At 40.8% G+C, this 24590-nt stretch overlaps 1 protein-coding gene across 2 annotated transcripts; it reads right to left on the reverse strand.

Moving 5' to 3' along the window:
- Positions 1-568: 568 nt before the first annotated feature.
- THOC1 (THO complex subunit 1) lies at positions 569-23957 on the reverse strand. 2 transcript variants are annotated; one of them, XM_054059748.1, is made up of 22 exons: positions 23820-23957; positions 22645-22718; positions 22478-22538; positions 21707-21773; positions 20523-20641; positions 19259-19307; positions 18664-18759; positions 18276-18358; positions 17372-17445; positions 16661-16769; positions 15347-15478; positions 13870-13970; positions 11975-12041; positions 11754-11804; positions 10706-10776; positions 9823-9846; positions 9357-9452; positions 8402-8467; positions 5439-5522; positions 5068-5215; positions 3610-3688; positions 569-984 (listed from the first exon to the last, which is right to left on the reverse strand). In XM_054059748.1, the coding sequence occupies exons 1-22, from the start codon at positions 23865-23867 to the stop codon at positions 689-691; spliced, it is 1995 nt and encodes a 664-aa protein (XP_053915723.1). In that variant the 5' UTR covers positions 23868-23957; the 3' UTR covers positions 569-688. The 2 variants fall into 2 exon arrangements, with proteins under 2 accessions (XP_053915723.1, XP_053915724.1); XM_054059749.1 differs by lacking the exon at positions 9823-9846.
- Positions 23958-24590: the final 633 nt, after the last annotated feature.

A 24590-nucleotide genomic window follows, 5' to 3' on the forward strand; every position in this document is an offset into this window, starting at 1 on the left:
ACTTCACACTGACCTGGGACAAAATTACCTCATTTATCATGAGGATATAGGTTGTTCCTACACAGCCAGACACAAGCAGCAACTGAAGTTAATGATTCCTAATAAAACAAAGCATAGAACATCCCAATTATTGCCTGTCAAGGTCCAGAGGCAGTTCTTCAGCTGGAGAGCAGACTGACCACAGCGTCCCTCCAAGGGACAATGATCACTATGACTCGGAACACCACAACTCTCTTATCTCCTCAGTCTTGACCCACTTGCAAACACAGGTACCTTTTGATGGTTTGCAGCTTCCCACTGTGCCAAACAATGATGCAGAAGTCCTGCGCACCTACCCACACTCTGAGCAACCACCCAGAGACAGCAGGCAGTTAGAGAAACCATCAGCTGCTCTGTTCAACACAGCTCTGTGGGTGCCAAACTCTCCTACTGCCGTCTGCCTCTCCCTCTCTCCTCCCTTTCCAGGACCCCCTCTCCTCCCTTTCCCTGAACCTTCATGTTTCTTGATCAAGACAACTAAACCTTTTCTCAGAAAATCTGGACAACTGAAAAATATTATTAAAAAGTTTTACTGTTTATTGAACATAAAATACCTACCAAAAAATCTACCACCTAGCAACAACAATAACAGCAAACCAGTCACAATTAACAGCCACCACCCCCAAAACCAAACTGGGCTTGATGCAAGTTAGCTGCTGCCTTCGGTGTCGCTGGTGAGGCTTTCCGCAAGGTCGCTTAACCCGGCTTTGTTCAGTGCAGCGATCAGATTGTCAGGGGTTGCGTGTGTGCCCTCCTGATCCTGCCAGGCAACCAGCAGCTGCTTCGCTCTCATCTTCACGTCCTCACTGTCCGACTCGATCTGCCTTATATCAGAATCCTTCATTTCCAAGTAGGGGGCCAAGACCTTCCACTGCTCCCCAAGCCTGTTAGCAAATGACTCAATTTGTTCGCCTGTCATGGGTTTGTCCCGTTGTGCCTCCGGACCTGGGGAAAAAAAACAAAGAAAGAATAACGGCAAGATACAGGAAATGTCTCCAAGTACTGCAAATGAATCTTCTCTGATCTGCTCCCTTTCAGACCTCCTATTTGTTTACTAAAAGATCTACACCTTTCCTTTAGTTGTTCAAATCTATTCAAGAGTTCCAAGAACAGAAAGATTTTTACAGATGCATTAGCTGGGTTTTTTTTTTCAATGTCCCTTAGTGTCCACGATAAAGAAAATCTTATTTATATTATCTCCTGTTTAACTGAGAAAATTGCTAAAGCCTCAAGTAAATCAGAACTGCCTCCTCCAAAGAAAACCAAAGATTCTGGCAGGCAGCCTGCAATTTTCAATACATGACTCAACTATAATATTAAAATACAGAGTAATCTTTAACATTCAGTTGTCTTTTGGACTTAACTGTGAGTACAGCAAATAAATTAACTCAGCAAAATACACTTTGCTTCCCTTTTCCTGAGTGACTGAAGCCTCACGTTCCCAGTATCAGCAGGCTTGGGAGTAGGACAAGAACTTTAACACATAGTCAGTGCTTTAAGGAATTTTTTGCCTTTCTGGCATCAAGATAAAAACATGGAATGCTGTGCTCTGCTGAGAAGGCAAGTGCTGCAGTGATTACACAGCTGGGTTTGCACACACAGCTTATCATGGTCTACAATCCACGGCTCTCCACTTGTTTAGTTTGCTCTTTTAAAGAGAAAGCCCTGCCATAATTACTTATGCACAGAAATTAATAGCGTTCTTAATTTTTAATAACTATCCCGCCCTCATGCCACCTGACGAGCCAGCTGGCAGGCAGTGGAAGTTTCAACTCTCTCCAGTGCTTATCAGTCCCACTCATTTATCTGAGCTAAAGTATTACATCAAGGGAAAGAATGGAAGACCACAAACAACAAAACAACAAAAGCACTTGGATCGCATCCATCTAAGTGGAACACTGTATGGAAATGCACCGACCACAGCTCTGACATCTTTGCTTTAAACCAAGATTTAAAGAAAGACGTAAATCCGACACAGTGAAGCCATGAAGGCCATGTCAGACAGCGTTAAGCTGGAAAGAAAAGAACATTTATGCCGGGTCTTGCACTTGAGGCACAACAACCCTATGCAGTGCTACAGACTAGGAGAAGTCTGGCTAGAAAGCTGCCTAGAGGAGAAGGACCTGGGGGTGTTGTTTGACAGCCAACCGAACATGAGCCAGTAGTGTGCCCAGGTGGCCAAGAAGGCCAATGGCATCTTGGCTTGTATCAGAAACTGTGTGACCAGCAGGTCCAGGGAGGTTATTCTGCCCCTGTACTTGGCACTGGTGAGACCACACCTCAAATACTGTGCTCAGTTCTGGCTCCCTCACCACAAGAAGGATGTTGAGGCTCTGGAGTGTGTCCAGAGAAGAGCAACGAAGCTGGTGAGGGGGCTGGAGAACAAGTCTTACAAGGAGCAGCTGAAGGAAAGGGGGTTGTTTAGCCTGGAGAAGAGGAGGCTGAGGGGAGACCTTATTGCTCTCTACAACTACCTGAAAGGAGGTTGTAGAGAGGAGGGAGCTGTTCTCTTCTCCCAAGTGACAGAGGACAGGACAAGAGAGAATGGCCTGAAGCTCCACCAGGGGAGGTTGTTGAGTCACCTTCCCTGGAGGTGTTTAAGGGACAGGTGGATGAGGTGCTGAGGAGCATGGTTTAGGGAGTGTTAGGAATGGTTGGACTCGATGACCCAGTGGGTCCCTTCCAACCTAGTGATTCTATGATTTACACTGTCAGCAAGGAGACTGTGGAAAAAAGTTATGGGATGGAAAAGCGCAGCAGAAAAGATTCACAGGGGCCCACAAGAGGCTTTCCAGCAACAGAAAAGCTCTCAATGAAACTGGCAGCGGTATCCAGCTTGTGGCTTCCACACCCTGCGTATCATCCCATCTGGCCACGCAGCACACAGAGATACAACACGCAAGGGAGAAGGTGCTGTGAGCTGAAGGCATGAATGAGGATGGAAAAAGGCAGATGCGGAGACACAGGAGAAAGGGAAGGATGCTTAGGAGCAACACATACCAGGGTTATAGGCAAGAGACAAACATGGAAGGGCTGGCTTGTGGAACGAACAAGAGATAATATTGGTCAGGAAGGTGGCTCTTCGCGCCGAGAAACTTTTGCCTTTAAGATGTTTTAAATGAACGGGAAGTAAAGATCTCAGAGTTGGGATACATCCATTTCTGAAAGCCCCAGAACTACTCACCCCAGCAGGGGCTAAAGGGATGCACTTAACCTGTGGCAATAAAAGGGCAGAAAGAACAGGAAAGCAGGGGAAGGAACATGTGGGTAGATCTTTACACAACAATGTTGGCATTTTAGCTATCAACATCTACTAACACTGCAAACATGCATCATGCAGCAGAAAAGGTGGAAAAAGCTTGGAATGAAAGTGCTAATCCAATTTCAACAAGCTGAACGCTTTCAGCACAGCTGGCCACAAGACTGAGAGGCTGCTACTGGTGCAGGTTCAAGTCAGAAGCACTGGGGTAACCAGGACTGGTGACCTTCAGTAGAAGGTATGTGGAAACACAGCTTCCACAATACACGTCAAAAGATAAACTGAAAAGACTGAGAACGTGCAGATCTTACTTTCATTGTTTTCCTTTAATAGAGCATCATTATCTTCCTCATCTTCATCTTCGCCTGTTTTTATTTCTTCAGAAGGAGGCTACAATGAGAGAACTAGACATTACTGAATTAATTTCGTGATTAAAGAGAAATTTTACAGCTCTGCGATTGTCTCCGGAATGTGAGTCAGAATGGGAAAACTGACACGATCCCACGTGAGAATTAATATTCCCCTGATCTCCTGTATCCAAAACACCAGTAACAAGTGTTCTAATAAAACACAGTATTAACTAAAAAATGAATGAAAGTATTCACTGCCTTCACAGGATTGTCTTCTTTTCACAGCAAGTACAACTAAGCATTACACACCTTGCTCTATTACTTAAAAAAAAAGTGACAAACAGCTTTCTACGAGATCACTACTGATGAACATTTTTTGCATTCTTCTTCATTAATTTTATTCCTCACTTGGGAATTCCTCAAACTTTTCTGTCCTTTCAAACTTCGACGTGGCAAACAAACATGCGAACAACAAACTTTTCACTCTCTAGTTTAGCTATGGATCAGCTGAGGTGAACAAAAGGCTTCTTTTCCCATTTTTCAATCACAGTCCTTATCTATGTATTTCTTTCTTTCCATAACATTTGGTATGTGACAGCAGTACCATCAAGAACACTGCATAAAAAGATATCTTAAGATATGAAACAGCTTTCCCCCCCAAGTATTCTGCTAAAATTGCTATTAGCATCCAGTTAACTCTGATGGCTGAATAAATAAAGAAGCTAGATATCACAATCCAGTTTTTACACCTCCTTAGTTTCATATTGCAGACAAGGTAGGTCTCAAATATGGAAGCACGAGTTCAAATCCTGGGCTGTGTGCTAACCCAAAGGTTTAGAAAACACACACCCCCCCCCCAACTGTTAGTCTCTCTTGTTGTGTATAAAGTCACACTGAAGACCCCTATCTGGCCTCAAATTTATGCTGTTGGACATGCAAAGGGTTAATGCCTTAGATTTAGAGTTCCACAAGGTCTATTTTTCTTTACGTATTTTAAAAATCAGGGGGCTGACAGAAGAGATCTGGTAAATCTTGCTATAAAGCTCTGGTAACACTTGGCACAGCATCTTCAGCTGCACACCCTGCCCCTTCTGCTGCTCTCCCAGCAGCCACAGCTACTGATAGTCATGAGCCCTAACGCCTAACATATTCCTGTCTACCAACCCAGGAGGGAAACTTGGGATTACGACGGCTGTTCGTTCACAGCATACAAGGCAGTTATTCAGTTAGTCTATGCTATTCACAGTTTATTGTTACTGTGATCTCCATTGATCAGACCAATTTTACCTGCAATTTGTATTTTACCTTCCCCTCCACGGTCTTTTTGCCCTTTTCCCTCCTCATGTACTGAATGGATTGCAGGAACACAAGCAGGATGTCAAATGAATTCAGCATTTATTATTATAGGATATTACTTACAGGCAGCTCCTTGGCTAATTTGATTACCATGTTTTCTAGATATTCAGGCAAGCTCTTGAATTGTTGGTTTGTTGGCTGGAAGAAGTGGGGACTTCTGCGCGCCAGAAGTCTCAACGCTCTCCAGCCATAGTTAGAATTGTTCACGGCCCTGTAATAAAACACAAGTTTGGATCATAAGCCTGGCATCTATGAAAACACAGAAAAAGATCTGAGGCATTTAGTAATTAATATAATTCTGTCAAAACACATATATTTTTTGGACATTACTGGTGTCCAACACAGATATTAGTATCACAGAGAACAATCTGTTTCCTTTAGCATTCCAAACACAAAAGAGATCAAAATAAAGCAAAACACAAAGATTAACATACTTATACTTATTTTCAACCATGTTTTCAGGGTCTGCTTGTTCAATAGCTTCTTCAAAAAACTCCTCCAACGTTGGCATATACTCCCTAAAAAAATAAAACAAGGAGCTTAATATTCCTCACAATCTACTCTCGAACAGCTGCTTTTCAGTTCCCTCAAACACATCTCAAGCTTATCCACTGAAGAAAACAAAACACCTACTCAAATTTAACAATTGCAAAGAAGCAAAGAATCTGTTTGACACACGTTGCCATAGAATTATTTACTGCTTAACCAGTGAAGCGTATCAGTAGTTGCTAGCACTGCCTATCAGATGTATTTAAACCTTCTCCCATACCAAAAGGTGACATGAAGATCTGTCAACAGCTTTCAGTGCAAAATGACTATGGGACCTAAGATGAATTCTGGCAATAAGGAACCAAAACTTCCATAAACACTGGCTGTGTTACAAAAACACTGCCACTCACACAGCTCACAAGTACTCAGTCCACGATGATTGTTAGTTTTGTGCAATTTGACAGGACAGGGTAAGTAGAACATGGCCTGTTTACTTCCCCACTCTCCCATTTCAGTTTCATCTGCTACCAGAGAAACCTAGACTACCATTACTCCCCAATTTCAATGATTCACAATCATTAGTTTAGAGGAGGGAAATACTAGTTGTACTTAACGATCCAATCTTAGTGGCTCTCCAGCTTGCTCAAACATGTTCATTTCATCCCCCACAGTGATCCCTGTACCTTCTGCTGAAAGAACTTCAGCCAAAGAACATTCAATGCAGGTCCAAAGTCTACAGGCATCAGGAGAAACTGATCCATTTGAGACAGACTGAACAGCACCAGAAACCTTGGGCTCAAAGAGATGGTATCAGTGGCACAACATCCCACTAGAGGCCTATCACTAGTGTATGCCAGGACTCAGGGGTCCACGCAAAAGGCTGCGCAGGGACAGGAACATCTGACATGGAGAGACTGAGTGACCTAGAATTGTTTACCCTGTAGAACAGAAGGCTTGGGGACAATACTTGATGGGGGCAGTAAGGAAGGAAGAGTCAGACTCGATTCTACTTGGTGGAAAGCAAAAGCAGCAGCTGGCAAAACTGATACACAGGAATTTCCACCTAAGCATCAGAAAAAACACCCCAAACTTTCCTGTGAGAGTGGTCAAACACTGGAACTCTGGCCCATGAAGGCTGTGAAGCTTCTGCTCTTCGATATAACATTCAAAACCCAACTAGAGAAGACCTCGGGCAACTTGCTCTAGTTAAACCTGCTTTGAGCAAAAGGGATGGACTAAGGACACATCTCTAGGGGTCCCCTTCCAACCTTTGCTCTTCTGTGATTTAAACCACAATATCTGTGGTTCATAAGGGACGTATTAAAAAGATGACTGATGTTTCTGTTCTTAGAACAGCTAGCGGTTGCTCCTCTAAGATATTCAAACCAGTATGTAAGGAACCATGACCCAGAAAAATAACGGAAATAATATTCACTCCAATCAGGACAGGACTGCTGCTTTGAGGATTAGAAGCAAGAAATGCATATTACCAAAGAGCTGTAAGAAAAGATTACCAGTGGTGCAATGCAAGGTCATAATGACCTGCAGTTCTCCTACCTAACATTTGACAAGAGACATCTACTTCTACAAGGGAACCCAGTGATCAGTTGGGGTAGGGGGAAATTGCACTGGTCTATAAATTCACTTTAGTTTTGTTTTGAAAAATACATTTTGGCTGGCAAAAGGAGTGCTTTATGCATGTTCACGTGTAGAAACATCAACTACTGGAACCAAGGCCAGCATCTGGAAAACACATCTGATTTGAATCCTGCTATATTTGGCACTATGCGAAAACTTAAAAGCCAGATTTTATCCCAAGAACAGGTACCTAAAAAGATTACAGGTAAGGAAGTATTACCACATATGAATGGAGACATGAGGATCCAATGCAAAACGCTACAGTCAAAGTTTAAAATAAGACTTGGAGCTGAATCCAGATCTCCCAGGATCTCTTTTTCCCCTTTTACCATATCATGCATTTTCTTGGTTTAGATCCTTTTTTTTTTTAATTTAACAAAGTTGCAGCGCAATACAATCGTGCACAGGACATCAAAACCTTTGGTTCTGAACACAATTCCACCTTTAATCCTTGGCCTAGTTCAGGCAAGTATCCTGTTAGAGGCCTTCCTGCACATACCAGACTCAGAAAAAATGAAGGCACTTCCTCTGCAGAGCTCTCAGCCTCTGGAAAAGCAAAGCCATCACTCGGGACATCTGCACAGCTAGCACCTCTCCCCAGGCATCCAGCGCTCAGAGACACTACTAGCAAAGTTCTCTTTGGGAATTGTCCTATTTCTTTTCTAAATTTTCATACTAGGGACCACGTCTGCACAGAAAGGGACTACACTCTCTGTAACAAATAAGAGAGCTACGCAGTGAAGTACATTGTCAGTATTCCCTAGAATTGTGCAAGCAGAAGCAAACGGACAACCAATAACTGCATTTTTCTACATCTGGACTATTAGTAGATGCAGTACACACTGAAACGATGCCTGCAAGGCAATTCCCTCTTATCTGGTATAGTTCAAAGCACATGTCTCCTTGAAAATAATAGCCAAACAACATGCTAACTTCATTAGAGCCCAACTTGGCAATCTTCCTTTATTATATAAAAGGTACTTAATTATACTATCATGCTCTACAAAATGGGAATTTCCATCTGTTTTTTTACTTAGATTTTAGTTTACTAAGCAATGGAAATTACCAACAACATAAACACCAGTAAAGGAAACCGTAGGGAGATTTTTAAGGCAAAGATTCATAAAAACAGCTTCTCTCAAAACACACAGTGAAACGTCAAACCATGAAGATCATCTTATATACTTATGCTAATTTTGTAATAGCTGTAATTTTGAGTGCAAATAGAGCGTTGAAAGTCAGAGACAGTGAGGTGTCATCTTTTACCTACCTACTCTCAGATTTACAAGCTTCCATGTTATCAGGACATAAATTCCAAAGGCGGGTCAGTTCCTCACTGAAAAGAGAGGCATAAACACATATTAAACTCCATATTCATCATTCTATCATTCCGTGCTCCATTATTCACCTAAGACAGGCACAGAAAACAATGCTACAGAAATTCTCACTCTAGAGCCTTTATAATAAAGCACACACAAACTTCATGATACATATATATTAGGAATTAACAGAAGTGACAGAAGTCTGACATTGCAAATTAAGAGTTAAATTTCTATTGTATTCTCTTGCTTATCTATGGTCATAAACAGTAACAAACTCTCTTTCCAAACTAGCTAAGGGCAAGCGATTTTATTTTGATAAATGAAATAATTTATCACTTTCTTTTTCAGGAGAGATATTTTACTGAACACTCAGTACAAGGTCTTGAAGCTCAAGACAAGGTCAAGATTTCCACACCTAGGTTGGGCGAACTGCTACAATGAAGAGATGAGCCTTTCTCCCAACAAAAAAAGAAGTGGAAAAATGCTGCACTTAGTGTCATGCAAACTATGGCACTTCTGTTGGAGAGGACATATCAAGAATAATTCTTCGCCGCAAGGATAAAATACCAGTGGCTGTTATTTTAAAACCCTCGGCATAGATAGGTTTTAAGCAAAAACATAAAGACAGAAGTATAAAAGCTGACCCAACAGTACAAACAACTGATTTTTCAGCCTGTAACTTACAGAATATTTAAAAGGGATCTACAAGAGATGACTATAAGGAAAGGAAGCCTACTGAATGGTTTAAAAGAATGACATATCCTAGGCTGTTCTTTCCTGGCAGTTCCAAAGTGAGGGAGTTGGAAATTACTGGCTAGGGAAAAAAAAAAAGTCAGTGGCAAAAAATCCCCACAGAAACCCCACAACTAACCAACCAAACCCCAGGAAAAAAATCCAACATACTTCCCCATCAGGATTTTTTTGTTTGGTCCTTTTCCTAAGAAGTCCTCTGGAGCTGGCCTCTTTCTCACAGGCCTCATTGGCTTTGAATCAGGCGGTCTAAAGAAAAAAAGTGCTCTTTAGTATCAAACCAGTAATATTTAGAGAACAAAATCAAGGCATCTCACTTCAGCTGGTGCCAAATTAAATCATAATGAAAATATTCAGAAGTACTGTGATTCTAGGAGTGGAAGGAGGGAAGGGGGCAAGAGGAGAGAGAAAGTAGATTAGGGAAAGGGATTTGCCAGACACCAAAGTTAGTTCATTCACAAATTTAAAAGGTTTATCAGTCCCAATACAGAAAAAGAGGCAAATCACATTTATGCCAGCAGCACACTAAGCATGATCTATATGATTTCCCCAGGTGCACCTGATTTCATGGGAACTAAGAACATGGATCCCAGACCACTGAGGTTAAGGTAAGACCTACCCAGGCTGAAACTCTGGCTGAGATCTAAAGGAGACAGAACATTTATAAAAGTCAGATTTCATAATCTTACTTTTCTCCCTGCAACAGTAATTTCTCTCCTCTCAAAGTTGCCCTCCCCATTTTGCAAACAGCTGAAGTCACAAAGAGGAGGCTTCACCTGTTCTCTCTCCATAAAAGAGATATCTTTGGAAAGAGATAATAACCCAGCTGCTCCTTACTACAACAGGCTACAGGCACATCTAGAACGAAGAAGGATGGAAAAGGAATGTTTTAACCCCACCTCATGATAGTCAAGTAGACGTAGGGAGTAAAAGCTCAAGTTTTGCCACTAGTCAGTAACTAATTACACCGGAAATCTTTCAATGGTGATAGCCACTTAATCATAACATCCCTTCAGGTGACCACCAAGTGGCAGACCTAATAAATAAGGTGTGTCAGAGAACTACTACACAAAACTCCAGGTATGCTGTTCCATCAAAGCCATAACACCAAGTGCTTCATTAGAGGCAACCCAAGGCCTATGGGAGAGTCAGCCACTACTCAGTCTAGGGCCTGCTGATGGCAGTAGGGGAGACAACATGCTTCTGTCTCCTCAGTCAATGCATTCCTAGTATTAAGAGAATAAAATGTCACCTTGAGACAGCGAGGAAGGCTCTCCTGAGACTCCCTACATGCCTAACTACTGCTCCACTAGCATAATAAAGCCCTAAGAATCCTGACAGAAATATAGAAGCCTTCTGCACACAAAGAAGGGACGTTCAACCATGCAAATCTCAGAGTTGCATGAATCGCTGATGTTCATATAGACCACAGGTACATATTCTGACGTTGAAGCACCATTCCAAATAAACAGCAGCAAGCTTCTACTTCATAACAATGTTACCTTTCTTTCACAAAGCTTGGGCAACCCTCGTTTTTCCATGAGTTCCAGTTTTCTTCTGTATTCAGTATATGCTACAGAAAAATAATATTGCACATTGTTAGAGTCATAAAAACCTTTAGAGTGGACCCTAAAATCCTTAATTGAGTTATTACAATCAAGCAGAAAACTTTATTACTCTGTATTTCAGCCACTATTTTGAAAGTCATCATTGAAAGTAAGTCTTAGGAACTGGTTCAGTTTATTAAAAACTAGTTTAATCTCCACTCCTCAATAATTGTGGGAAAGGCTTAATTCCTCCATCTCTAAATAAGAAAATGGATGCAGCCAAAGTAAAGGAAAACAGGAAAACAAGATGAGACCTTCTTTTTTTTTAATTCCACATGTACCTTATTCCTATCTCTTTGGGCGCAGCAATCCTTTGTGGAAAGATTTGCTTAAAAATATGTTTTGTTTTATTTTTTCCTCAACAACCAATGCCCCCTGTATACACTCATGCTGATGGCAGGAATTCACACTTGCATTTCTTCCCCAGGAGAAGGAAAAGCACATTAATGAAAACATTGGAAAAACAGAACTATAGAATAAAAAGACATGAGACCTTTTTTACTAAGATCACAGAATCATCATACGGTTCGGGTTGGAATAGACCTTAAAATCACTCAGTTCCAACCCCCGCACCATGGGCAGTGACACCTCCCACTAGATCAGGTTGCTCAAAGCCTCATCCAACTTGGCCTTGAACACCTCTGTGGATGAGGCATCCACACTTCTTTGGGCACTGGAACAGGTTGCTTCACAACCCTCACAGTAAAAGATTTCTTCCTAACATCTCATCTAAATCTCCCCTCTTTCAGCCCAAAACCATTCCCCCTCGTCCTATCCCTACACTCCCTGACAAAGGGCCCTTCATTAGGTTTCCTGCAGGCCCACTTCATGAGATAAATAATCCTCTCAGATATTATACCTGTGTTCCAAAAGACAGTTTAAACTGATACTGCTTTTTTGTGCTCTATATAGACTTTGTTCAGACAGGCACCAAAGTACTTACCTCTACCATTTTTGAGAATCTTTCCCCATCTGGAGGATTTTCTGAAAGAAGCTACGATTGAGAGGGAGAAAAAAGTTAACTTTTTGCATTACATTTATAGCAGAAGATGTAGGAAAAAAAGACAAAGAAAATACTGGTTACTGCTTCAAAGGTGGTCAAAACGATATTACATAACAAATATTTTTCCATGTAATTTTTATAGAACTATTTACTGTACCAACCTGGTAAACAGCTTTTGTAGTATCTTCAATCCAAAGAGACTGTTCATCTGTAAGAACATAGTTTGAACTGGAATTGAGAAAAAAACAAACCAAAGAAGTGTCACTAAATCAGCTCACTTTTGTTTGTAAAAATGTGAAGAGTTTACTACACATCAAAATAGCACTGAGGACACATCGTTTATACTACATACTGAGAGGATCTTCAGAAAGCACTTTGTGCTCTGGTCTGGTTCCAAGGACTGTCTGCTTAGTAGTTTGTGGAGATAATTAGATGTGATCATGGAAAATACTTTCAGGTTTACCTTCATCCACAAGGAAGACTATGTGCATGATTCGAGATCACACCTTGATGTTGGATCCAAAGCACAGCAAGTGTGCACAATAAAGAGATTTCCTTCAAGAAAACTGTCTCCTAACCCGAGCTATAGCACTACTGTAGACAAGAAAGTTTACCAGCTGTATACAAACAGAAATTGTAGACTATTAAATATGGCATAACCTGAAGGCATTAAACAAAGTTGCTTTGTCTGTCTAGAATTATAATGCAATCAGTAATTAGAAGTGAAAAAAAACACAGAAATAAATACAATATAGCTCACTTCATTCCCAAGCAGAGATCAGAAGTTTTTAAAACACTTCAAAAATCAGACAAGAAATCTAATTTTTGTTTTCACTGGTTCAAGAAGAGTCCATTTGAAGCATAAACATTAACATTCCATTTTCAGATTTCAAAAGCAATAACATAAACCAGCTTTTTATGAAGGAGTAGGTACCTTAAATAGCAAATATAAACACGACTACAACTATGTCAATAGCATGAGAAAGACTTTTAGAACTAACTTCTCTTATTTAAGAGGATATAAAAAAGCTCATCTTTCAGGGAATAATTAGTATTATTTTACAATAACCCCACCAAGTGCTCTATTACACCATTTTTATGCCATATTATCCTTGATGACTGATAAATGGAGTGCTTTTAAAGAGCACTTTGATGAATTGTCATTGACTGTCTACCACCTCTACAGAGTTGAACAGCAATCCAGAGGAGGTAAATTCTATTCCTTCTTGGCCACCACACTACCTTGGTAAATACTCTATAGCATGAGGGCAAAGATCTTAATCTAGCTTGCAAAGTCCTTTCAGATCTCTTTATAAAGAGCAGTGTAAAAGTGGTGAAAGATAGCTGCTTTCAATGTTAATCATTATGTGCGCATGTGGTGAACACCCCAGGAAATGAACAGAGAGGTAGGTTTTTTTCAGCGTACCATCAGAGTATCGAGTAGGAAAAGACGGTTCTGTTCCATCCCATTAATACATGAAAGCAATATTCACCATTGTTCTTTCTGGCTGGTTTAGACTGAATTCTGTAGCACACCAGGGAAAAAACAAATTGGCAACCAATGCCAGATCGTGGAGTCAATACAGATTCAAAATGATGCCACGTACAAGTAGCTTGTGTTGGTCTGACAATGTGCTGCTGCCAGAGACTCCTTCCCTCCCATGGCTGGCACTCACTTTAAGCAAGCTTTTGTGGCCTCTACTTTTCCGAGACCATACTCAATTCATGAATGTGGCAGAAAACTAACTCTGCAGAGATGAGCAGATTAGGTTTTTTGCTGGTTTAGTAAACACAGATTTAAGTAAGGCTAATTAACACTAGAGCCACTGTAAGGCAGAGCAGAGAATGATGCAGAGAGGAGCAGAGAAAGGCAAGAATAAGACTTTGCCTTTCGCGCTGAAAAATTACTTCAGTCACATCTTTTACTTACCAATCCAAGGCTCTGCAAGTCTCAAAGGAATCTTAGAATGAGTAGATATGAGCTCTCTCAAAACATTTTGGTTCGCCTCCAAGCTCTTAGCTCCCCCATCCCCAAAACAAACCATTACCACATTACCTTTTAAATTTGACCTGTCCCTTCAGATACTGAAACAGTATTAGGTACTGCAACAAGATGTGACGGCGAAAGTTGCTGTCACTCAACTGTAAATCCATCAGCTAAAAAACAAAAGTGGCAACAACAAAAAGAATTACACATGTATTTTCAAGATATTAAACATATATAAGCAAAAAAATCCAACATTTTCAGATAAGCTCCAGGGAGACCGTTCTTACAACAAGATGATAGCAAGTCATTACAGAACATCTACTCAATATCACCTATACTTTTAGGGCAGCATTTTGTAAGGTACTAAGATTGGCAAACTATCACCTAGCACAACTTAGGAAGAAGTAACAGACTTTCTAATGAAATCAATTTACTAAAAGCACAAAGAACTGCTTGTAGAAGCAGCCCTAGATATTAGCTTAACTAGTTGTATACTGCTGGATTTAACAACATTCACTTTGAAGCAAATAAGAATCGGGAAAAACAAATATTCCAGTACTTGAGTAACTGAAGGACAGCTGGCGCTGTTTTCCTGTGAACTACTGGCTATAACATAAGGATTCAGCTACCACAGAAGCATTCACTCCCATCAACACTAACACAGTGATAACACTCTTTAGTTTCTACCCTATGTGCTGCACAGCATGATAAATTATACAAAGAGAACATCTTAAGAATCTTGGAAGAAAAAGGCCTTTGACTACTGGGTGTTAACTACGCAACTGGTTCTATATCTCTGATACTATGTTATTTTAAAATTGTCAACACACAGGCCAAAGGCTTATGAGGAATTTACCTACTCTCTCATCCCAGAAAGAGAAAACTCATCCTGCACTGAGACTTGTGTTCTGTCATCTACTAATACATGCATTTAAAAGTTAGTTATTCCATTCACATTATTCCAAGGTGAAAACAACAATTTTAGGATTAAATTCAACATAGTGTTCTATTTATTATTAAGTCAGAAATACAATTTAAAAAAATCTTAAGATCTTTTTCAAAGCAATTTTAAACAGGTCTATTATGATGCAGGAAATATACTTGGCATATCACTAGCCAACCACTGAAAATTTAATTCTAAAAGCAATAAGAAAAAGCAACAGATATTTAAATATTTACTCCTGACTTCCCTTTCTAAATGTAACAATACAAATCAAACACAATAAATGTCAGCTTTACTGAGCTTTACTGCAGTCTCTTATTGAGATACAGAAATCCCTGAATCATCAAGTAGCAGAGGGAATCCACAAAGAAAGAATAAAATTAGAAAATAATAGAATAAATCTATCTAAATAAAATGATCAAACAATGTAATCGGACACCCAGAGAAGCTGTGGAGTCCATCTGTGGAGACAATCAAAACCCAACTGGACACAGCGCTGATCAACCTGCTCTGGCTGAGAACTCTGAGCAGGGAGGTTGCACTACACAGGTCCTTCCAATATTGACTAGTCTGGGATTCCGAGAAAAAAAAAAAATCACATACCTTTTCACTAGTTAGGAATTTTGCAAAATACACATGTTCTCCTCCTGTTTTCAGTTCTTCCAGCTTTTTTCGGGAAGCCTGAGTATCATCCAATTTGTAACTTTTGAAAACAGCCAAAACTTCTTCCGAGTACTATAGAAAGAGAGTTATTTACCTCATGAAAGTAATACAAAAACTTTGTCATTAATTACAGAACAGCACTAGACTTGGGGCCGAGCAAATAAAGTCATTTGTAAACTTGCTATCAACCAGTCAAAACAAGAACTACTTGCCACCAATACGTGGGGGTTCTCTAAACAACACAAATGACAGTAAAACTGTCATCTATCACTTCAAAACATCTAATAATATGGAGCACCTAAAATATGCTAAGAAAAATCAATGGGTCGTGAACAGTGCACAATTGTTTTGTTGTTTAGGTGTTATGAAGAAAAAAAGCGATGATAGTGCTATATTCAAAGTTAAGTTGTTCAACATATATAAAGAAAAGTACAAAAGTGAGACTTAAATTTGCAGTGCCGCTCTTGTAATCAATTCAGAGCCTTAAAGCTGCAATGAAGAAAGGCTTAACCCTGGCCTTAATCAGTTTCCCTGAAGCACACATGGGTTTTTTTTGCAGGTTTTTATTTCTGAAAGCCGAGAACGTAGATCTAATCAACTACATTTATATTACCATGTCTGAGCAGATGTTACCTCTTTTTACCAGAACACACAGAACGAAGATTATACAAAAAACCCAAACAAGCCGCCCCTTTTGCTATTAAATGAACATTGGCTGGCAAATTTTAAGGAAACACTAGCTTAACAATAATCATCAAAATTCAAACTAAGCAGAATTGAAACAGCTGGCTGAAGTGGACATTCAAGTCATCGCTTCTATAAAGAGCCTCGTTTCTTTATAAATCTATGATCTTTAGGGTCCCACTAGGATCATTGTGACTATTCAAAAGTAAAGTCTAGGACTAGGTAAAACTACCTTTCTTGTTAGGGAAAAAAAAACCCACCCAAACCCACAAGTTCTGCTTTTTGCAGCTAATGAATCACAAAAATGATACTTCTGACATTTTCCAACATATGAAGTCTTTCTGCTAGTGACTCATACAAGTTTTATTAGGGGATTTACTGTACACCTTAATATTCTGTTTACTGTCTAAATTTCACTTCAGAAAACAGCAAAATGCATTTCCTCATGCACGCTTATTTTCAAGTGGCATTAGCTGTTCAACTGTTCTATTTGTATGTGGTCACTCGTCTACTCATATAAACGGTTATTTTTACTTAGGTTGAATGCTTGAAAGCACAAACTCAGATTACCTTAAGAAAAGTTTTCCATGAGACCTTCTCGTAGCACTGCACAGGATTTCTAAAATAATCTTGAAGTGACCAGAATTTTCTATACAGGTTATAATCTATTGGAATGGAACTGAGGAGAAAAAATAATATTCAAAGGGTTACAAAAATCCACATGGAAAGCAAGCTATTAAACTCAAGTCTACTCAGGAATGCGCAATCATAGAAATTAATTTTAGAAGTGAAACAAGTCAATAGCGAGCCCTTCCAGAGAAATCTATAATTCAGAATTTATCTGTAATAGAGTTTGCTGTCCAGTCTACTGTTGCTTTCCCACCATAAAAGCAAGAATAGTGTAACTCTTAAGACCCCTTTTTCCTTATTAACTGGAGAATGAAGAGGAACACAGCTTTTTCTCCTAAAAGCATACATAGTATGTAATCAGAATCCCTGAGTACATCTTACCAGATCAAATTTTGTCAAGATAATTAGGAAAGTTGTGAAAAAGAGAGAATTTTCAGCCAGAGCACACAAGCTTTTCAAATCATCTGCAGATTTCTTCCCTCTTCCAGGCGTCTCCACTTAAACAGACTAAGACACTGCCAGGTTGTAACTAATCTTGAGAGGACCGGAGGTAAATAGAATTCCGAGTACATTTAATGGTATTTCCCAAACACCTCTATCCCTGCATTTTATAAAATACTGTTTCAATTTCTAGAATTACTATAAGCTCACCAGCTTGTTGGTGCTTCATCATCTCCCATTTCACCTTCTTCTACATCCATTCCTTCTTCTCTCTCCTCAGTGTGCTAATAGGAAAAAAGAATTAAAACCAAATGCCACTATGATTTACAAACAGTCTTCGTTGCATTCTCTATTTTAAACATTCAATTACACTTTAGATCAGAAAGCTGGAGCTAGTAATTCAAAAGACAAGAGAAGGTTCTGAGGAGACCTTACAGCGACCTTCCAATACTGGAAGGGGGCCTACAAGAAAGCTGGGGAGGGATTGTTTACAAAGGCTTGTAGTGATAGGACCAGGGGCAATGGGTATAAACTGGAGAGGGGCAGATTTAGACTAGGAGGAATTTCTTTACTATGAGAGTGGTGAGGCACTGGCAGAGGTTGCTCAGGGAAGCTGTGAAGGCCCCATCTCTGGAGGTGTTCAATGCCAGGTTGGATGGGGCCTTGGGCAGCCTGATCTAGCGGAAGGTGTCCCTGCCCATAGCACGGGGGTTAGAACTGGATGATGTTTAAGGTCCTTTCCAACCCAAACTATTTTGTGGTACTATTATTTCAGTAAAACGTACAACAAATTCCTGTCTTAACACCTTACTACACTTTGCAATGGTAGCCTTACTTCTCTTGGAAAAAAAGCCAAAGGGACAGCGCTGCCCTCCATACACTGTGGGGAAAACTTAGTGAAACGACAGTGCTAATTCCTCGCAATCAAGTCAACTTTCTTCCCCTCAAAGTTTAATGTACGAGGTATCGTGCTTATTTCCTGAATCAGCAGCTTGATCTGTAAGAGGGACAACTGAATTATAAACATTCAGTTCTGAACATTGTGCACAGCAGTACATTTCTGCACAGTCTTACAGGTTTCTTGCAAAATGAGTGAAAAAAGAGGAATTTTCACCTTCTGTCCTAGAGTGCTCTCATGTTCATTGGTATTGAAAACAGTGACATTTTCCAGGTTAAACTGACTCTGCAAGTTAAGTCCTGTGAAAAACAAAGGGTAAGTCTTAGAACCTGTGATGTTCCCAAGTCTGTTCAGAGTTGTTTATGAGATGCTTATATTAGATTCTCAGAAACAGCACTCAAAACTTGTGTTTGAAACCACTTACAATAACTAAAAGTGACTAAAAGTCACTTACAATATCAAGGGTAGAGCCAAGAATTGCGATACATGTGCAAAGTGATTTTCTCCAACTGAATTTGGTCTACATACATCATAAACTTAAAAGATTCAGCCTATTCAGTTGTCATTAGATGTTAAGTGTAATGAAATGCAAAACAAATCTCACCTGACTTTTCTGAAAGCGGAAATAACCTTGCCAAGAACAGCTGAATTCTTCCACAGAAGACCGTGTTCTGTGACTTAGATAATCTTCTTAGGAGGTCTAAATATTGTATAAAGTACAGAACATTAATATTGATCCCTCTTTCAATTTCTCATGCACTAGAATTTAAGACTTGCTAAATACATGACCTACACACCTAACGAAAGGAAGCTAATACTTGTAAATGTAAATGCTAGTCACTTCCTCAGATTGTCCATATTTTTTCCAAATGTATTCTACTAATTATCTTAACACTTTTAACAGCAATAAAAAAATGAGTTGAAATGAATCCTACTCAAATACAGCCTCCAATATGGGCCTTGTCATTGCTGAGGAATACATATTGCTTCGACAATCTGCAATAACTGTCACTGATGAAGAGATTTTCCCTAAGGACATTAACCACAAGACTCATAAATATCTGCCAAGATGAGTGATCTGCCTCCTAACTTCATTACTTATTGAATAAATCTGAACGTAAATCAAATTATTAAACTCACTTTAATTTGGTGAGACAGGGAGCTCTCTAATTCCTCCCCCCCGAAAAATTCCAACTCACCATTGCACATTCGTAGCAAGTAATTTTTTCCTGCAGAGTAAAACGTATTCTGAAATGAAGTAAAGATATTTAGATCACTAAGAAGACCCAAAACCTTCTTGAGCAGAACTTAAGTCAATCACCAGCAATGAGTAATTTAAAGTCATTCCTTCTGTTAACACTAAATTTCAGTTTTCTCTCAAGAGGCAGGTTTCACAAAAAGGCAACATAAAAAGTCCAAGAAAGCATAAACCACTACATTTAAATCCAGCTTCCATATAGAAAAACCACGAGTGACAATGAGCTGTAAGAGCAGTATCTAACTCTTTCTCCTGAGACACACCAATCCTTACATTTGCTGCTTTTATTATTCCATGTGTTATTTATACGTATATGCAAAGAGCAATACACAGAAGATTTAGAGCACTCACAGTACTATTTATCTGGCAACAGGAGAAAGAAATTGATGGGTACTTGAATTAGAACAGTTTGTGAACATAATGGAAGGGGGGCTGAAACAGAACAGTCTGAATGAATCCTTATGGAAGGTAGTTTTGGTTAGGAAATCCAGGTTAGGAAAATACGGAGAAACTGGAATGCTTTTCAGCACCTATGTAGTTGCTGACCCCTGTGGTCCCAGCAGTACTGCCAAAGGGCAAACAAAGAACACTGAGATCCAAGATTTCTTATGATCTTGCAATAAAATTCAGTCAGCTTAGGACTTCTGCCCAAGAGCCTGAATTCCCTTCTTTAATGAACAGTGCCCACAGCACAAGCGGCTCAGCAGCTCGTTGCAGTAGCTCTTCTCCTGCTATAGCACCATGACACAGCAAGACTGTAAACAACACAGGTCTCAAAACACGGATTAACATATTCACTATCACTATAGTTCACAGTAATGGTAAGATCATTACGGAAGTGACCAAGATAATGACTTGCCCTGCAAGAATTTGAGATGGAGAAACCTCCTGCGGCTCTGAGAAAGAGGCTGAATGAATCAAGAAAGAAACTACTCACACCAATTGTACATCAGAAGTAAAGTTTCCGGTTTCTAAATGTGACAGACACCGTATGATGTAGAAAAAGGAGTTGAAATAGAACAATCGAAATTATGGTTTATTTTATTATTAATTTTCCTCTCCTGCCCAGACACTATTAAGCCTCAAAATGAACTATGCTATTTTAACTGAAACAAATACAAAGACAGTTAAAATCTGTTTGTAAAAATGGTGCAGGTAAACAGGATCTTTGGCACAACTATACCACATTTTGGAAAAACACCTACCGATTTCCATGTAGCAACATTTTTCTCCACAAAAGTGAAAATTTTGTCACATTGATCCAAAGGCAGGCAATCCAGAACATCCCCCAGAAGCACAAAAGGGGTTGATGCAGTGCAGATACCTACGAGGAACAGGAAACATTTTATTCAGCCAATTTGAACTGAAATTCATTAAGGATGCACGGCAGGTCAGGGACATTGTGCCAAAAAAGAAGAAAAAAATGTTTCTTCGGTTCCTACAAATCCTAACAAAAAGCTTGGTCTAAAGCATAACCTTCCATTAAAGCTATTTCTACACGTAAACATATGCAGATGAGCTTTACAAGAGCTTTGCACTAACGTAAAACAAATAATAAAGAGTAACTGTTCTAAAAACCTCAAAGGCTGAAACAATCTCTCATCTTTTTGCAGGCTGAAAGAGAACTCTTTCAGACTTACAAACACATGGTTAGTTACACTACACACACTTAAGAAGTTTGAGAGACTTTTCCTCAGGCAAAGTACCACTAAAGCAGTGCTCCATGTTTGCCTAACCATGCTCTGTAGTTTAGTAGCAGCTGCATTCCTTGATCACAGGTCTCCTTATTCTACAGTTCATAAAACATATCTGTAGTTGAGCTATGTTTCTTAAAACAAACAAGTATTTGATGCATAATATGAACAAGTAAAGGAAAGAGAGGGAAAAGCTCTTCAGAAGAGATTAGCACAATAATTTCTGACACAAAAGACAGTTCTAGAAAAAGATGTCAGCCATGCGCTGACAGGGCAGTGCTGGGAGACAAACACTGTTAACTGAGAGATTATTTCTGTCTCTGCTAGCAACTGACAGAAAGCCCCACAAGTCATTTAACCTCTCTGCCTCAGCGGTCTCCTCTCTGAAATTATGATAGGAGACTTCTAAGCTTTTTTCAGTGGTGGACAAAGATAGAAAATGCTAATTAAGCCACAAAAAAACCCATGCCTCTTCCTCTACTATAAAAAAAAGAAAAAAGTCAACACAAATGTCACAGATATAACTGGATTTAATTATACCTCACTCCTCTCATGAAAGAGAATTAATAACTACTAGCATAAAGACCACATATTATCAAATCTAACTGTTGTGAATGATGCACCAAAATAAAGATTTTAAAATCCCCCTAAATAGCCCCTAAAACTGCCAAGAGATTTGAAAAAAAGATGCTCACCTTCCGTGACTCCATTAATAGCAAGCGAAATAATTGCCAGGAGATTTTCACACGGGGCTTTGTTTATCTAAACAAAGAGAACAGCGTCAAACTTCTCTATTCTGACCTAAATACATGTAGCAAAACTAAAATTCTTGTTTCCAAGTAGGCCTATTTAAAACGGATATTGACATTCAGCTAAGCACAACTTCAAACAATCTATTAAATTAGGCCTGTCAATTACTATATAAAGTTTTTATTGAATTAATAACAGTTCTTTATTACTTCTAGACATTAAAAACCCTACAACATCTACTGTATATTTACCTCTGAAAACTTTCACATTCAGCCTTCACTCGGGTAATACCAACAAAAACATTCTTTGATTCCTCTTCTCATCATTATTTTCAGCTGACAAAAAGCTTCATTAAATGCTAGAAATAGATAACCTGCTCCACCTCACTCTTAAAGTATTGTTGTAGAACAATGCATATTTATGAACTAGAATTTCAATGTATGGCAGACTTTCATAAACATTACAAAGAACTGCTGGAAACACGTTGACAACACCTCTCACTATAACGTGTTATCTGGAAAATACTGCTACTCTGTCCTCCCTACCAATCTCCTTTAATCATCTATATTCAATCTTAATTTTGTAATTTTCAAATAATGAGTGTTTTTAATAAACAGTATTTCCTTATACTAACATAAGTTGCTGCTAACACATTAACTTGCAAACAGAAATTGAGTTTCATAAAGAGATAAGCTGTAGCAGTTTAAAGTACTTACTATTTCTTCTTCTACAATAACTCTAAAAGCTTGATCCAAGGTGCACTTCTTTTCATTTTCACTGCAAATGCAAACATTCCACATCAGTTAAAAACAACTGTTAGGGGCAAGATTACTACAAATTATCTGAATAGGCACCTTATAAAAATCAAACAGCATTTACTTACCTCCCAGGAATCTGGTTAAACGCATTCAACAATGGCTTGATACTTTTGTTATGCAGAGCCTCTCTAGTGGAAGTCTACCAAAATGTAAAGGAATAAAAGTTACAAAACTAGTAGGATTACAAGGGGTAATGGGTATAAGTTGCTCCTGAGGATTCTGATTGGATTCCAGAAAAAAAATATTCACCATAAGAACAGTTAAACATTGGAATAATCATAGAATAGTTTGGGTTGGGTTAGAAGGGACCTTAAAGATCATCCAGTTCTAAGCCCCGACCAAGGGCAGGGACACCTCCCACCAGACCATGTTGCTCAAGACCCCACCCCACCTGCCCTTGGACACCTCCAGGGCTGGGGCATCCACAGCTTCCCCGGGCAATCTGTGCCAGTGCCTCATCAACCTCATCGTGAAGAGTTTCTTCCTAACATCTGATCTAAGTCTTTCCCCTTCCAATTTAAAGCCACTCCCCCTCGTCCTATCACTCCCTGCCCTTGTAAAATGTCTCTCCCCAGCTTTCCTGCAGCACCTTCAGGTACGGGAAGGCTGCTCTGGGGTCTGCTCGGAGCTTCCTCTTCTCCAGTCTGAACAACCCCAATAATGTCCCAAGGGAAATGGTAGACTCCCCTACACTGAACACTTGTAAGGCTCAGCTCGACGGGGTTCTGCGCCGCCTCATTTAAGCTGTGTATCACCTGCATGCACATGGCAGGGGTGTTGGAACCGGATGATCTTCGAGGTCCCTTACAACACAAACCATGGCATCGCATCCTACCCTACCCTATCCTACCCTACCCTATCCTACCCTACCCTATCCTACCCTACCCTATCCTATCCTACCCTACCCTATCCTACCCTACCCTATCCTACCCTACCCTACCCTACCCTACCCTACCCTATCCTACCCTACCCTATCCTACCCCATCCCACTCCACTGCATCCAGACGGGACCAGATGACTCCTCAGATCCCTCCCAACCTGGCACCTTACGATCCGCTCTATTTCACGCTGTTTTTCTCTCTCTGATGGGCACGGCGCTCCCGTCCCCACAGCCTCCCCCGCCGGGCGCTCCTCGAACCGGACCCCGGGCCCCTCCCTGCTCGGCGGGACGTGGGGGGGTGAGAGGGGAGCGAGGAAAGCGGAACAGTGAGAAAGGAAAGGGAAACGCCCCTGGACTCACCGTGAAGCGGAGCCGAGCCTCCGGGAGGCTGAACAGCGGCGGCGACATCCCTCCGCCCGGGCGCGCGACAGTAACGTCACGCTCAGCGCCGGCGTCGCAACGTACGACGCTCCGCCGAGCCGGCCCTCAATAGCCACACCCCCATCCATACATAACCCCGCCCTCCATATTCCCGCCCCTCTATAGCCCGTCCCTCCTTAGCCCCGCCCCCACACCCGCGTAGCCCCGCCCCATATAGCCCCGCCTCTACACGGTCACGCCCACCAGTAAACACGCCCCATACTTAGCCACGCCCTTCACCCCACACAGACACCTCCTCAGGCCCCTGTAGCCCCGCCCTTTTCCCCTCGCCTCGCCCCTCATTCCACACAGCCCTTCATTAGACACGCCCCGCCCTTAGCCCTGCCCCTCATTCGGCACAGCCCTCCTTAGCCCCGCCCCTCAGTCGACTCAATCCCCATAGCCCCGTCCCTCACATTAACCCCGCCCCCTCATTAACTCCGTCCATCTATACCCCGCCCCCTTACTCGACACAGACTCCTCCTTAGCCCCTCACCGTCCATAGTCATGCCCCGTCCAAAGCCCCGCCCATTAACCCGCCCATACATAGCCACGCCAAGTCGACCGGCCCATCCTTAGCCCCGCCCCCTTAACCACGCCCCACATAGCACCGCCCCTCAATCGCACCGCCCCTTTCCCTTGCCATGTTAATTCAACTCAGCCGCTCCTTAGCCCCGCCCATCTCCCCGCCCCTTTTCACTCACCCTGCCT

This window comes from Cuculus canorus, chromosome 2, assembly GCF_017976375.1.
Source record: "Cuculus canorus isolate bCucCan1 chromosome 2, bCucCan1.pri, whole genome shotgun sequence".
NCBI lineage: Eukaryota > Metazoa > Chordata > Aves > Cuculiformes > Cuculidae > Cuculus > Cuculus canorus.

Excerpts from the sequence above, each read along its gene's own strand:
- THOC1 (XM_054059748.1), bottom strand. The coding sequence starts at position 23,867 with ATGTCGCCGCCGCTGTTCAGCCTCCCGGAGGCTCGGCTCCGCTTCACG. Across the intron at positions 21,774-22,477 it reads TTATTGTAGAAGAAGAAATA|ATAAACAAAGCCCCGTGTGA; the intron begins GTAAGTACTTTA and ends CTCTTTGTTTAG. Across the intron at positions 16,770-17,371 it reads GATGAAGCACCAACAAGCTG|TTCCATTCCAATAGATTATA; the intron begins GTGAGCTTATAG and ends TTTTCTCCTCAG.